The 15910-nt window shown below is 50.2% G+C and overlaps 1 protein-coding gene across 3 annotated transcripts in view; it reads right to left on the reverse strand.

Annotated features, from left to right (window-relative positions):
* Positions 1 to 8245: 8245 nt before the first annotated feature.
* Nr2f2 (nuclear receptor subfamily 2 group F member 2) overlaps positions 8246 to 15910 on the reverse strand; it is a 13557-nt gene continuing 5892 nt past the window's right edge. Inside the window, exons 1-3 of one of the 3 annotated variants that reach the window (XM_055609496.1) lie at positions 14523 to 15885; positions 12441 to 12968; positions 8246 to 9748 (exon numbers count right to left, since the gene is read on the reverse strand). In XM_055609496.1, coding sequence (XP_055465471.1) covers positions 9474 to 9748; positions 12441 to 12968; positions 14523 to 14964 — 1245 coding nt within the window. In that variant the 5' untranslated portion in view covers positions 14965 to 15885 and the 3' untranslated portion in view covers positions 8246 to 9473. Of the gene's footprint in view, positions 9749 to 12440; positions 12969 to 14447; positions 15886 to 15910 lie in introns of those variants that run through there. The other 2 variants (XM_055609498.1, XM_055609497.1) reach the window with 2 other exon arrangements.

The raw sequence follows: 15910 nt of genomic DNA on the forward strand, positions 1-15910 counted from the left end.
TTTCGGAAATAATACAACTAAAAGGTAAATTTATTGTGGAAAAAAAAAGAAAACAGTGGGATTTTTTTTTTGAAGTAATACAACTAGAAGGTAAATTTATTGAGATAAAACGAAAACAGGAGCTGAAAACAGGAGACAAGAAACTGCTGTGAAGGCAGGGAGAGAAAAAAAAATCTGAGTATTGCAGAAGCATTCAGAGGATAAACTGGAGACAGAGCGACTGTCATTCCTTAGACCACTAGCTGGCTCACCTTCTTTTAAAAAGCTAGCCCCGGAGGTTGCACTTTCATACGTGTATTTTAGCAACAAGTATCAAAAGATCTAAACTAATTGATTGCTGAGTTCCTTGGCCTTCCTCCAAACAGCAATATAGATTTAATTGTATGTTGCTTAAAACTCCATTTCTTGAACAGTGTGAAGCATCTAATAAAAGCCATAAGCCGTATCGAAGATTCCCCTCCCATAAAAGCATAAATACTCAACTGACACTTAAAAAAAAAATAACAAAAAACTTAGCTAATACTCCTAACGGGTTAAAAAAAAAAAAAAAAGCACCTGAATGGGGTAGCTACATAATAAAATTTAAACTGTTAATCCATTTAAACTCATTGAAAATAACCCGCGGTTGGTGGTGGGGTCTCCTCCGGAGGGGGAATGGTGAGAAGAGCCTGTGCCACACACACACACCTGACTTGTTCAGAAGATGCCATCTAAACCGCATTCCACTTAAGGAAAAAAGTTCTGCCCGTTCGAACAGGGCTGGAACAGATCTGAAAGTTGTATGCCTACTACCCGGCCAGGACTTCTCTGGCCAAGAGCCGAACGGAGCCACTTCGGTAGCCCTGGCTCTCCTGGGGCCTCAGCTAGTCTCCGTGCAGGGACTAGGCTTCAGACTCTGCAGAGCTCCTAACCCGCGCGGCGACATCCTCCTCCTGCCCCTCCCGGCCAGCTCCGGTCTCCCCTTTGTCCTCTGTTATCAGTGACCCGGAGTAGCTGTCTCAGTCTAAAAATCAACCCAGGTGCCCCTTCGGGGAGCAGCAGAGTGGGGAAGGGAAGAGCCCAGGCGCCACGCCTGCGATTTGGTCCGGGATCAAGCGCTGCAGCCAAGTTCCTGGCGGCCATCAAGCAGAAGGCTCCGCGCGTCGCGGGCCGTGCCCTGTCGCGGCCACGAGGGCCGGCTGCAGGCGGAAAGCTGTAAAAATCCACGTGAGCTGCCCCTCCTCCTGCTGCCCGTAGCGGCCCCTGACACTGCAGCATGGAAGCCGGTCCGGAGGTCCCCAAGGTCTCCGAGTGTGACAGTACTCAGCATAGCGGGTAGATGGCACAATTTTCTAACATTTAGAGAGAGGAACCCACGCTGGGAGCAATAAGTCCATTTAAAAGCCCTTTATTTAAGGGGAACAAAGATAACTGACAAGCGCAGTACAGAGACATCTCAATGAAATCTCCAAAGAAGAAAGAGAAATCAGAGGCCAAAGCAAATTCGAACTGGGCTTGATGGAACAGGCCAGCACTTTCCCCCGCCTCAAGAAAAGAGGAGAAAGAGAAAAGACGAAAATAAAAAATGAAATTAAATAAAAATTAAAAAACAAAAACCTAGATGTGGTAGTCCATGGGGCTGTGGGTGTTAAGGATCACAACCCAAACCGATTTCTGAAAACCCGTAGTCCAGAGAAGTTTAAAATGGCCATGTGGGCAAGGCAGGGTCGGGTTTGAGAAAAACAGGATCAGTTTAGGGGAAGAGATCTGGAAGTTTTGCCCAACTCTTGGAAGCTACCCCTTGTTGGTCTTGGTGGGATCGGGGTGGGGGTGGGGGTCAGGGGTGAGGTGGATGGGTATGTTCCGATGCCCTCTAAGAGCCCGAGGACCAGAATCAGGTATCCGAGAGCTGCGGTTCTGTAGAAGGCTGTCCATAAACCACGCAGCCAGGATCACGGGCCTTTAGAATCTGGTCAAAGCCAGGACACTTAAGCTGTACAATTGCAGATTCAGGAACAATTCGCGATCTCCAGCAAACCGAGAAGAGAAGAATGCTGCGGCACTCACTGGGGCCTCAGAACGAAGCCAAGGCACTTCTTCATCCTGCCCCTGGCACCTCCTACTCCCCACGTCCTACCTGCAGATCTGTGAGTCAGGTACCCGCACGCTCTCTAAGAGAGAAAGATCGAAGGCCTTTGACAGAGGAGGAGGAGGAGGAGGACGCCAGGAGATGGATGAGACCTCCCTTTTGGTCCTCCCGGTTGGGAGGTGGCCCCGACGACCCTGACCTGCTTGCCTAGCTTCGGGAAGGGGCACAGCGGCTAACACCCGCAGGGGGTCAAATGATTGTATTTGGGTGGGTGCTCGCCGACATATTTGCTGAGTAAACCTCCCTCGCTGTGCTGAAGGCGAATCCCCGTTGATAAATCCATCATTACCGTTTGGATTCAGGGAGGCAGCCGCGCCACTAAATTCATCTTACATTTGTAGCGCTTTAATAGACATTTATTAAATGCTTTTAGAGAGAGGCATGGGGCGCGTGATTACATCCTAGTTACAGACAGAACATAAAGACCCACGTTAACACCCATTTGCAGGAAGGAAAGAAGAGGTGGGGAGGGGGTGGTAAGGCAGAGGGATGGAGCATGGAGAGATGGGGGGGGGGGTCAGCGAGCCTGGGCGTTATTAACAAGGCTTGCCTGGCAAGGCGAGGCGCAAGGCGAGAGCCACGGGAAGTCGCAGGCAGCGGGGAGAAGCACCCGCCCCTCTAGCAGCCCGGGGTTTCCCTTATCCACGTCCCCATCAGTTCCTGCACGGGGGTCTCCTATTCTCTCTGCCAGCACACCAGGGATGCCGGCGCTGCCTCCGCCCCTCTCTTCACTTTACTTCAGGTGTCTCTCCGGTTAAACTAGGAAGAAATAGGAGGGACTCACCAAACTTTAGGGTCCTAAGAACCCCTTCAGGACATCTTCTGCCTCACACTGCCCAACCGCGTAAGTGCAGAGCTTGGCTAGGCCTTCAGCAGTGTAAGCAAATCTCTCTACCACCCAGAAGGGTATCCCCCAGGCTTATAGGGCTCTTTGGCCTGGCAAGCTGGGAAGCAGGAGCCCTCCTCTGCCCGGCACCAAAAAGAACTCCCGATATCCCCTCTTAGCCTTGGACCTTGTCGTAACTGGAAACTTGTCCTGGGCTAGCCCCTACCTACCCACCAATTCCCACTCTGAGAGCTGAACCTGAAGAGGTTCCTAGGCCATTAAAGGGCCTAACGCTTTCCAGAGAACCCCCAAAGGCCTCCCCCTTAGGGCTCAATGCCTCTACTCGGACAGCCTGACGTTGGCTCTCAGCTTGTCCTCACTCCCTGGGGACACAGCCGCCCGACCCCATCCCGGATAGCAGCGGACGAACTCTCGGCCTTCCCTGGCTCCTGGGTAAGGAACACTTCCGCTATCTCAAAGTTGCCATAAGAAAATAAATACAAGTGACATTGTGCTGGGCCAAAGCTCATTAGTTCGTTGTCCAGGCCTAATAAAGGAACAGAAGCGCAAATTATAGAGTTCAGCTTCAACACACGCTCTGTCACCCGAGATCAACGTACGGCGAGCCTGATTCCAATTGCTCCGAACTTGCTGTGCAGTTCGCCCCCACCCCCTCCTCACGAGCAGGAGGTTGGGTGGAAAAATATAGTTCCAAAGGGAGTAATGATCAAGCTTTTCCTCTCGGAAGCCTGCGCCACCTCATTTCCCATCAGTAATCCCAATAAAATTAACGTCGTGGCTGCAATTGAAAAGAGGAGAGCCCGTGATACTCCTGAAATAACACACTCTTCCCAGAAAAAGGTAAAAGGCAAAACGGCCCTTTGTTCAGCTAATTAACGAAGGCCCAAGTCCGAAAGCACATGTGTTTGCTTAGCTAATGACAAGCATGTTTCTTTCAAGGAATGTCATTTTCAGGGGCCACTGAGGTGGGGGTTGGAGAGAGGGACACCACCCCCTCAAGCCCTTTGGGGGTCTCTCATCCTGGCCTAAGATCCAGAGATGAGATCCAGGCAGCCCATCTCTCACACGTTTTCTTCTGCCCAACCCAGAGGCCCAGTAGTATGGGACCTCCTCGCTAGTCCCAGGCCCGATCAGCAAGTCACCAGGCAAGGGGGAAAAGTTTTAATGGCACAGATGCCGTATTAAATGAGGCAGTTTTACAATTCGCGTCGAATAGGACGCTAACTTATTACAAGTGTGTTATCAGAAGGACGATAAGATTTATAACTCCAAGAGTCAGCTTTGCGCCTCCATGACAATAGATGCTGGGGAGGAAATCTGTTCTGGATTAAAGGAGGGGAGACCCTTCCCGGTTTTCAAGTCTTTACGGATGCATCCAAGAGGACCCATGCCAGTCTGGCCCTTTGTGTCTCCAAAGGAAAGATTCTCCCTTTCCTGTTTCATCAGGAAATGGGGGCTGCTTGATGGATTAACACCTCACTCAGCTTTTTAGCTGGAGCATGAAAGAGAAAACAAGAGAAGAGAGAAAGGAGACTGAAAAGGTCTTAGGGATGAAGATGGGATGGCATACAGTCCTTAGTCCTCCCCTTCCAAGCAGGAAACCTCTTCCCCATCTTTCTTTACCATATAAAAGATAGCTTTCCCCTAAACCAATACAGTCAACAAACTTTAAAAACCCGGGGTCCTATTACAAACCAACGCCCAGCACTAACTGCTTTAAAATTACTGCATAATTAGATTTAGTTGAATTTCACCATTAATTAGGCAGCCTCACTGCAGGGAGCCTTTGAAATCTGAGAAAATGGGAAAAATCATCTGAAGCACATTTTTTAAAACCCAGCTTCAATAAATCTTGACGGGGCCTGGAATTCAGAGCACCTCACTTCCCTCCCAGGTGGTTGATAGGGTTCCGCAGGCCCACGCTAGGTTTGGAACTGGACAGAGAAGACAATTTCCCCCCCCACGGAACCAGCGCCGAGGAGGCCTGGGAAGACCTTCTGGGAGGTCAGTCTGTCCCCCTGGCAGTCCTCGTCTGTCCTCAGACCTACTAGAGAAAGAGAGATCTTTCCGAAGAAGCGCTCCAGCCGGGCACGCGGTCCACGGGGGCTCTCACAGAACTGGTCCTGCGACCACCCTCCTGGAAGCAGGCCTAGGCCCCCTTCTCAGTTCTCTTCTCCAGTCACAGCCCTATCTAACCTCCACCAAAGCTACCTCTCCCCACAACCCCGACGAGCAAGCAGCAAGTTGTACCAACTTGTGGCGAGGTTCGCAGCTCTGCCCCCTCCCTAGCGGGTCCCAGGCCAGCTCCAAGCCCAGCGCAGCCTCCGCTTTAATGAGCGCGGGGAAACTGACCCAGGTCTGTAAATACTGGCTTCTCCCCCTCCCCCACCCCCCCATACCATTCAAACACTTAAGATCCTCTGTGGACACCGATTTTTTAAATTCTTCTCGTTTGGTTCTGGGAAGAGGGGGCGCATGAAATCAAATGTCCTGAACATATGAGTTGGGCATCACATAAAGAAGGGTTAGGGTCCTGAGATACTAACGTTTCCCCTGCAAACCCTATTGCTTTAATTACACAATAATCAAGGGCTGCTCTCACTTGCCAGCCGGAGTTTAAAAGAGAGATTTCTGCCTGCAGACCGAATGGCCTTTAGTCCTTCCCCTGCTCCCCCCCCCCTTTTTTTTTCTTCCTTCTTTTTGGTAACCCAATGTGTTTTCTATTACTCGGCCGTGCGGTGCCTGGCAGCCGGCGCTCGCGGTGCAATGGGAGACGCCATGTTGGCTCAGCTCATAGGACCAAGTCAAAAGCGAGCTCCCAGGCAGAGTTTTCACACGCTCGGGCTCCCCCTGACCGCCCCCCGCCCCCGCCCCCCGCCCGCCGCGGCTCGGTGCACGTCCCCGGAGAGCAGCTGGGCGCTCCCCGCACCCCGGACTTTCCCGGGCTCCGGCGGAACGCCGCGGCCCAGGCGGTGGGGGCGGGGGCTGGGGGGCAGGCACTTCCCCGCAGCCGCTGCCAACTCCCGACCCGTCCCCGCCGCCTGGGCCGAGGCTACCCGGGCCGCCGCCGCGGACCCAGCCCCGGATGTCGCCCGCTAACTTTGAGCTGCAAGCCCTGCCGCCCCCCACACCCCTCCCCGCACGTGGCCCCCTCCCCCTCCGCCCGGGCCAAAGCTCTACGGGAAAGGCCGAGGCAGGGCGACCGCGAGCCGAGCGAACCGGCTAGGAGCGTCCCCTCCCCTCCTCCCCCGAAGCTCAATCTTCCCCCAGGTCTGTTTGAAAGTGGCAAGAAGGAGCGATCGCCCCTCTCTCTCGTCGGACCATTGTTGCTTTTCGCGTCTAACTGGGTTCTCTCACACTACCGAGCGCCAGGAGGAGGGGGAGTGGGGTTGGGAAAAGAAATAAAGCGAGCTCAGATCAGATGGAGGAGGGAGGAAAAAAAAAACAGCAAGGAAAAAGAGACACTTAAAGGGAAAGAGTCGCCATGTTTAGCAGCTTTTTTTTTTTTTTTAAAGATCTCGTCAATTTCACACCGAACGCACTCGCTGGGTCCCAGCCCTCGTCTTTTGTCTAATTCAGTCGCAGCAAAGATCTTTTGTTCTAACTCAGCGTGAAAAGAAAAACTTTCTTTAAATGCAATAAACTTAAACCGAACTCAAGACTCTAAACAGATCCTCCTCCGGCCACTCTAAATGTATACAAGGGGTTTTATTTTAACCCGTTGAAAAAATTTGAGTCCTATTTTTCTCTGCCTGGAAGACCCCCAAGCTCATCGCTGAAACTTAGAGAGAGTAAGAGAGAGGTTTTTTCAACGCCTAGAACACATACTTTAAAGCATAATAAAACAGGGAATATCTTTTGCTTTGAAAATCATAAATTATAATTTAATGCCAATAATAATTTACAACAAATGGCTGTTTACAATAAGCTAACACAAAACAAACAAGAAAAAGGGCCTATGTTTTACTAGTAGAGAAACTTCACACACTCACATGGATAGCACTTGCAAGAGGGGAAAATAAACAACCAATAAAACCTCCATCTACAGGTCAGATGCTGTGCTGTAAAACATACTTATATTCATATTCATATATATATATATCTATATATCTACAGAGAGAAGCTGAGGATCAGATGGAGATCTCTGCCTAAATCAGGCAGAGTTTTCAGGTCTGCATGTATGAACCAGAACAGCATCAAAGTTTAATGCACTTGGCAAAATGATCCCTTTACTTTCACCTCTGTCATCAGCCCCCTCCCTCATTTTAAGATTAAACCACAACATGGTAAAAGTATCGTCAGGGAGGGCAGCTTGGAAAGTCCAAGTAAGAACAAATTGCAAGTTTCCAGCACTGAGCTTTCTCCAAACCAGGAAGAGAATAAGGGACAGAAACAAATAGTTGACTTCCCAAATCAGCACACCCTGTAAAGTTCTCTTTATTCTTTTTCTTAAAAAAAAAAAAAAAAAAAAAAGTTTCTGAGAACGAAGGATCCCAAGAGCAGATTGTATGTATGCAATCTGAAATGTCCAAATGTCCATGGGTTTTTATGTACATAGCTCCAATGGAAAAGATTCCCTTGACCTGTGGTCATGCTCTCACAGACTGAAGAGGGAGGGGGAGGGGAAAGGCAGGCCAACTGCAAGTTATCATATATACATGAAAAAAACAGACCCTTTATCGCTAGCAGCTACATCACTGTATTAAAAATCCTCTCAACAGCCACGCTAGATGAGAACCTCGAAATATCTTTAAAAAACAAAACAAAACAAAACACACACTTACTTAAGGAAAAACTCATTGCAAACAACTGCCCTGTTTTTTTACAGTGCTGTGATTGGCTTGCTTGAACAGTCCTCTGCATAACTGTCAGAAATGTACAAAAGAGCATTTTTTTTTCTGATCATAAAATAGATACTGATCTCAAGGTTTCTAATACTTTTCACAATACCTTCCCTAAGCAGGCACTTAAGTGTGACAAATATAAGGGCCTTTTTTTTTTTTTTCCTGGAAAATCCATTTTTAATTAAAAGGAGGATTAGGTGAATGGGGGTAGCTTACTATATCAGTGTGGCACTTCCTAAACCATAGATAAACCATTAACTTCAGCTCCCCCCCATGCACACACCCAAATTAAACAGGCAAATACTCTAGTCTACCTTTGAACAAACTGATTGAGGGGAGTAAACAAATGGGGCCCCCGCTGGCTCAGTGAGAACTCACAGGGGCTCAACTCGATGGAAAGACAGTGAGTGGGGACAGCCAAGCAGGTTTCAGATATCAAATAATATTTTAATTTCTGAATACTTTCAATTTTCCTTGGAATATAACACACAAAGACTCGACCAAACAGTTCAGTTATTATAACTTTTACAGTATACAGAAATGTTGCACTTAAAAAAAAAACCTTCAGTTTTTTAAAAACACAAACTGTAAACTCTAAGATACTGAATCAATCACGTTACCTATAAGTGCCAACAGTGTTATTTTGTCATGCTGATTTCAATGGTAATTTTTTAAAAAGGGGAAATATCAACAATTATAATACAAAGGGCTTGCAAATATACAAACAGATATAGGATTCATAACAATTCAAGAACTAAGGGGGGGGAACCCAATTCAAATTACAAAAGTTCACTTTTTATTCAAAACCTCAGCTTGTGTCTTGGACACATTCCTTGGCTGCCAATAAATTCCACAGTTCCTTCTCTTTCTTAAAATATTTTTAAAAAGCTAGGTTTGCCATGGTATGGGGTGGGGGAAGGGGGAGCTAGGTGGTGATGTGATTCCTCCAGCTTGCTAATTAGAGTGCTCAACTTCACCTAAAAAATTTGGCCACCATTTGTAAGTGCATTTCCATCATCTCTGAGTTGCCTTTTAAAGTTTTATGTCTTCCTAGGATATCTTCATGGACTCAGTTTTAATTCTTGCAGAACATATATTTTAATGATACACAGTTTTTAAGAAGCCAAGATTATATCAAAACTTATTATAGAACCACAGAATAAACTGGTTTGGAACCAGAAAAGTAAAAAAAAAAAAAAAAAAAAAAAAAAAAAAAAAAAAAAAAAAAAAACAGCTAGAGGTACATAGACACAGGACAATTAATAATTTGGAAAAAAAAAAAAAGACTTACTTTGTCCATTCTGCTAATTTTCTCCCAATCTCCTTAGATGCACTTTTAGCAATATTTTTCAAAAATTTACCAAAAAGAAAAAAGACTAATTTCCTTTTTATACAAAAATGATAAGTAGCAAGTTGTTCTGCTCAACACAGGAGTTGATTTCTTTCTTTTTTTTTTTTAATGCATTCTGTAAAAGTTCATTTGACAGTCTCTCTCTCTTTTTTTTGAAATTCACAGTCCATTAAATTCTTCCCCTCTCTTCTTTTAGCAAACTTGTAACATCCTTTCTTAACAGAAGGAAATTAAGCAAACAAAACCAGTCTTTTGCCTTTTCTTTCTCTGTTTCACTCCCCCTTCTTATTTTGATTGATTTATTTATTGAATTGCCATATACGGCCAGTTAAAACTGCTGCCGGACAGTAACATATCCCGGATGAGGGTTTCGATGGGGGTTTTACCTACCAAACGGACGAAAAACAATTGCTCTATGACTGAGGAGGAGACCGTGCGGAGGGAAGGAAGGCGAAGCAAGAGCTTCCCGAACCGTGTTGGCTGATTGGGGTACTGGCTTCTAACGTACTCTTCCAAAGCGCACTGGGACTTTTCCTGCAAGCTTTCCACGTGGGCTACATCAGACAGACCACAGGCATCTGGAAGAAAGTTAAAAAGAAATGGGGAAAGAGGGAGAGAGAATTCATCAGATTAAGAGGTTTGAGAGGGGTCACCTGAGGTGTGCCCACAGTTCTCTGTCAAACTGCCCCGTCCAGAGTTGGAAATGCCTATACACTGAAAACTTCAAGGGGGAGGAGGGAGGCGACAAAGCTTGAGATGGTCCTGGAGTGTTTACTTTAAAATAAAACACGCTTGGGTGCTACAGGCTTTCATTGCCTAGTCTTCAGGCTGGGTCACTTGGAGGCCCAAGAAAAAGTGCATTGGTGCAAAGTGCACAGGCAGGCAGGCAGACAGACAGATAAAACTAAAGCCACCAACGCTTGCCCCCCCTTCTCCGAATTTGGCTTATTATATAGTGTGTATGGAGATGGGGGGGGTGGTGACAACCTGGCCCAGCTTTCAGTAATGGCGTCCAAGACCCTGCCTCCGATTCTCCCCAAAGAGGGCAACTCATTTTTCTCCAGTCTTTGAAACTGATTTAAGTGGCCCTTTAAAACTGATCTTGTCAGTTTAGCCTATTGAAGGGCAGCCATGCAAACTGTGATCTCTCTGTTCATTTGAGCTGTTTCTTTCCCCTCCTTTTCTTTTCTTTTCTTTCCCTTTTCTCCCCCCCCCCTTTATTTTTTTTTAAGCCCAGGTCTCTCCAAGAATCACCCCCCCTCCCTGTTATCTTCAGGAAAACACTTTTCTTTTTTCTGATACGTGAAATTACAATAAGTGCCTTTGAAATGAGAGGCTTCTTGGTGAAGACGGTTCAGGTTGTGACCTGACCTTTCAGGGCTCCCCAGACAAGACTGGGGTTAACACAGGCATATTGTGAATCATTAAAACAGATATTCAAAAACAGTCACTACCACCTCCACCCCCACCACCAGAACACACATGCAACCTCCTCCACCGTGTCCAGGACTTTATGTGTCTACAGAATGCCTAGGTGTCTATGGTCAGGAATGAAAAGATCTGTTTGTCTAGGATTCCTTTCCTCCTCATTGGTCCTGTGTGTCTCCCTGTGAATCAGAAAACAGGGACCTTTATCTCTCTCTGAGGCCATCTGCATTCTCTATACAGGCCTCCATATCTTGCAAACAGTAATAAATTAAAATGTTTCGATAGTACCAGGCATTTTTTTCCTTGAAAGACCAACGAAAAAAGGCAGAGAACTAACAGTGATATCAAGAAATTAGCAGCCACCTCCATCATCTGAGAACATGGACTGAGTGTCAGGTTGTGAGAATGGGGTAAAGGTGGCTATGGGACAGGACTAGCCTGCCACTATGTTGGTGTCAGGCAAACACTCTAGCTATGACAGGCTCATGAGAAGAATAAACCCTCTGCATAGAGCTCTGGCCTGGCCAGAGTGCTGCCCTCTGATTGATTATCTAAGGACTTTGGAAGGCAGGGTTTGGGGTGCCTGGGGAGGGTGGTCCCTGTGTGAAAAACAGTAACTAATACAAGACAGCAGATTGAGTCTGTAGTAGACTCAGCTAATGATTTGGTTCCCACACTTCTTTAAACAACAAAGAAGAAACTGTGGCTCTATTGGTTTGTCCCATAGACTCACAGTCTCTTCTAGCTTTCTGCCTGTTAGGTTAAAGAGCTTGGGTGAGTGGGTGAGTAGGTTCCAGGCCCTTCCAATGTCCACATGTTTGTTATTCTTAGTCAGGAACCCCTTTTCCTTCTCAACCATGACAAAGGAATCAGCTGAGAACTCAGTACAAGAATGTGAAGGGTGGGGGTAATTTCCACCCACCTTGGCTAGGGCTGAACTGAGCCTGGAGGCAGCCAAAAGGCTCAGGTGTGGCCCGAAATGGAAAGCCAGACACTTTCAAAAATCATTTGGCCTCAAGAGTTAATGAATATCAGATCTATTACTCACACAGGTTAAACTACACGCAAACTAATTAGATTTCCTAATGCAGTCAATGATGGTTTTTTTTTTTTTTTTTTTTTTTTTTTTTTAATCTCCAGCAACATTCATATCCAGTGCAAGTTGGCACACACTTTTGGATGCTTGAAAATTGCCTTAAGTGTTCGCCTGGACAGGAGAAGCCAGAGGCTAGCCTTCAGTCCCCTGCAGACATTCGGGAATTATGGTAGTCCTTCAGCCCTTTCTGCCCTATTCTGACAGCACCCCCCCCCTTCTCCTGGCAGTCTGCATTATTTTAATGAGAATGTGATTTTGAAAAGTGCTGCTCTCAGGTTGAAGTTGCCTGGAGCCCCAGCTCCTACTGAGTTCACAGGCAAACTTTCCCCCTGCAGGGACAAACTTTCTTCTACAGAGATGATGCCAGGGCTGCAATGTGCCCAGGGGCATCTCCTCGAGGGCCCAGCCTGAGTGCCAAGAAAAAAAAAATGCCCAGAGCTTGAGGAGATTCCCTGGGGGCCAACTAGGCCCAGAGGGCCTGAGCTTGGGGAGTAAGCAAGAAAGTGCGTTCCAGGTTGTCTACTGCAGGAGAGGAAGGGGCCTGAGAGGGCCCAAGGCCCCTCTGGGAGTCAGTGTGTGGAGCATCCTTATGCGTGCCAGGACAAGCCACCAGTTATTTCAAGTTCCCGCTTTAAAATGCACCCTGCAGCTGGGCCTTTTAAGGGGGAAGTGGGGCTGGCCGTTTTTCCAGGCCCTAACTCTGTCCTGGGAGTTCTTGGGTACCTGAGAACAGGTCTCCTTCTTACCTGAGGTGAACAAGACTATGGCCTTGAGGCAGCTGTACTCGGCAGAGTCGACGTGCAGTGCCTTGAGCTTCTCCACTTGCTCTTGGAAGATCCGTATGTGGTCCATAAAGGCGACCACCCGGTCGGCTGACATGGGGGAAGCGTGCAGGCCAGCAGCGGCAAGGAGCGGGGCGACATGGAGGGGCATGGAGCACTGCGCCGCATTCAACACGAACAGCTCGCTCCAGGTGAGGCGGAGGAGGGCCACCTGGTCCGTGATCTGCAGGTCAGGGAAGAAGGGGATGTTCCGGGCCCACTCGACGGCGCTGAAGAGCATCCGTGCGGCCAGTTCGCAAATGTTTTCGATGCCCATGATGTTGTTGGGCTGCATGCACTGGCTGCCAAAGCGCGACGTGGGGTAGGGCTCCGCGCGCAGCAGCAGAGAAATATATCCGGACAGGTACGAGTGGCAGTTGAGGGGGTCCCCGTTGGTCAGCGCAAACTGCCCGTGGGTAGGCTGAGTGGGCGGCATCCTGCCCCTCTGAACAGCTGCGGGGAGGAAAGAAGACACTCCACAGTTAATGATCAGCCTTGCTCCCTCATCCTTCTACCTGACCCCAACCTGTCCCAGGCCCCAGAACAGCGCCAAGAAACAGACAGGCCTGCTACAAGTCAGACCCAGGAGTCTTTGCCAGGCGCCCGGCAACCAGCGCTCACAAATCACCTCCCAGGCCAGCTCTGACCGCCAGAGCTCCACACTTGCCTGAGAGGCCCATCTGGGGTTAGTCTGCCTAGGACCCAGCATTGGTCACTTTGCATGGGGGGGGGGGTCCCCGGAGCTCTTAGCGGAATGTAGCATTCTGGGGGCACCCTTTAAAAAAAAACCTGTTAAACAGCTGATATTTCTTATTGATTGGCGAAGGGACTGGAGGGGAGCGTAGGGGAGGGGGGGTGAGACGCTTTTGCACAAGACATCAAGGTTTACCCAGACGGCCTGTGGCCACCCCCGAACGACCGTCCCCGAACCTGGTAACCTCAACCCCAGTCCAGGAGGGAAACCCCGGCGACAGACAGCGGCAGGGGCTAGCCTCTTTGCCTGATCCGCGAGCTCCGAAGAGGAGAGACAAGGGAGAGGGAGGGCGGAGAGTGAAAGAGAGAGAGGCCGGCACAGACTAGAGGAAGCCGGAGAGAGGCAGGGGGCAGGCGGCGGGCGCTGGCGGAGCCCGGAGAAGGCCCGTGACGGCCGAGGAAAGCAAGCCAGGCTCAGGCTCCCGCTGTTATCTGACTCTGGACCGGCAGAGTCGCTCTCGCAGAAACACAAAGAAAGGCCGGCAGTGGCTCGCCTCGAGCCGGAGCCCGCGCCCGGCGCGCAGCGCGCCATTGGTAGAGCACCGTTGCCGGCTCTGGGCGAATTTTTTATCACAAAGACCCAACTGGCGCAAAGCAAAAGCAGCGGCCCAAAGGCCCCTTGCCCACAATTTCCTACTCCCTATAGGGCTCTCTTGGTTTCAAAAGTGAAAGGATAAAAAGAAAACAAGAGGTATTTTCTTTTTTTAAGCAGAATGTTAATCCACGGAGGGGTCACATGAGCTCTGCCCAGGCGGCAGCGTTAATACGGCGAAGTGCATAAAATTGCCATTTGTAATTTGAACCTCCTGTACAAAAGTACAATCTCAGGTTGTTTTTTTTTTTTTTTTTTAAGGTGGGGGTTGGGGAGAGGGGTAAGGAGGAGGGACATATGTTGAACATGCAGGAAAAACAAGGAAAGAGAGAAAGAGAGAGAGAGAGAGGACTTTAAAACAACAAACAACAATCCATCCCTTGCAGAAAGGTGAACTCGAATGAACTCTCAATCAATGCAAAAGAAAGGAAAAGCAGCTCGAGGGCAGAGCGAAGGAGAAAAGCCTGCTAGAGCCTGCTGCCTGGGGGTGGGGTAGGGGTGGCCGTGCCGGGCTGCGGACCCCCAGCTCCGGGAACCGAAGCCCCTCCGACTGCAACGCGGAGGGCTCGGGGCTTCCGTGTCCTTACCCAGAACAGGCTAGCCAAAGGCACCCAGGGCCCCGGGACCGCGGGCGGAGGGGGGAAGAAATGAGAGGCCGATACCTTCCCGTCTCATGCCCACTTTGAGGCACTTTTTGAGGCGGCAGTACTGGCACTGGTTGCGGTGGTGCTGGTCGATGGGACAGTTCCGGTTGGCGCGGCACGTGTAGCTCAGGTTCCTCCGCACGCTGCGCTTGAAGAAGCTCTTGCAGCCCTCGCACGTGAACTGGCCGTAGTGCTTGCCGCTCGACTTGTCCCCGCACACCACGCACTCGATGTGCTGCTGCTGCTGTTGCTTGTCGCTGCCCGGGCCGCCGGGGCCGCCCTGGCCGCCAGCCGCTGTCTGGGCCGGCGTGCTGGCCGGGCCCCCTTGGCCCGGCGTCTGTGGCGTGTGCGGGGCGCCAGGCGGCGGGCCCGGCACGGGCGGCGCCTGCGAGGCCTGGCTGCCTTGAGAGCCGGGCACCTCGTCCTGGGGGTCGCGCCACGTGCTGACTACCATTGCCATATCTATGGGAACCGCGTCCGGACTTCTGCTCCCCTGGCTGCGGGCGGCGGCGGGGTGGCGGCGGCTCCCGGGTCTCGGGCTCCGGCGCGCCGCCTTTTGTGTGTGCGAGGGTGCGAGAGGGCGCGGGAGGGCGCCCCGGGTGGCTCAGGGCTAGTTGATTGAGGTTGGTCAGTTTTTCCTTTTTTGTTTTTTGTTTTGTTGTTGTTGTTGTTTTTCTTTTCTTTCTTTTTTTTTTTTTTTTTTTTTGCTTTTGCAAAGTTTTGTCGATTGCTTGTCTGGCCCGGTTGTGTTTGTTTTGTTTGTTTCCCTCGGCTCAGCTTTGTTGGTTTCGGGGGGCTTTCCGTCAAGAGGGGAGGGCAAGGGGACAGGGGAGAGCGAGTGGGAGCAGAATGTGGAGAGAGGGAGGGGAGGGAGAGCTGCAAGTCGATTGTCTGGCTTCAAGACAGAAGTAGGAGGCAAAAAAAAAAAAAAAAAATCTCTCCAAAGATCTCGCTCGCTCTCACTCTCCCTCCCTCTCTCCCTCTCTCGTTCACTCTCTCGCTCTCAGATCTAGTGTGCAGCCGAGGAGTTGGAGGAGGAGAAGGAGGAGGAGGAAGAGGAGGAGGAGGAGGAAGAAGAGGAGAAGGAGAGGCGACTGTCCGGGGGCCAAGTCCAGGGCAGCCCACAGTCAGCCATTCAGGAAAGCCATCGAAATCAGGAGGATTGGGAGAGCGGAGGCGCCGGGCGCGGGTGCGCCCTGGGAGCCAGGCAGGCCGGGGCGGAGGCCGGCGGCCCGCGGAGTGGCCGGAGCTCTGCCCGGGTCCGGGGGAATCAGCATGAAAGTGGTCCGCGTCCGGCGCTGCGCGGCGTCGTCCTGGCGCTGGGCCGCCGCCGCCGCCTCCTGCCCGGGGCGCCTGGCGCGCGCCGCGCTCGCTCCGGACGCCGCCGCCGCCGCCGCTGCTCTTGG

This window comes from Psammomys obesus, unplaced genomic scaffold, assembly GCF_907164565.1.
Source record: "Psammomys obesus unplaced genomic scaffold, mPsaObe1.curated_primary_1811, whole genome shotgun sequence".
NCBI classification, from domain to species: Eukaryota; Metazoa; Chordata; class Mammalia; order Rodentia; family Muridae; genus Psammomys; species Psammomys obesus.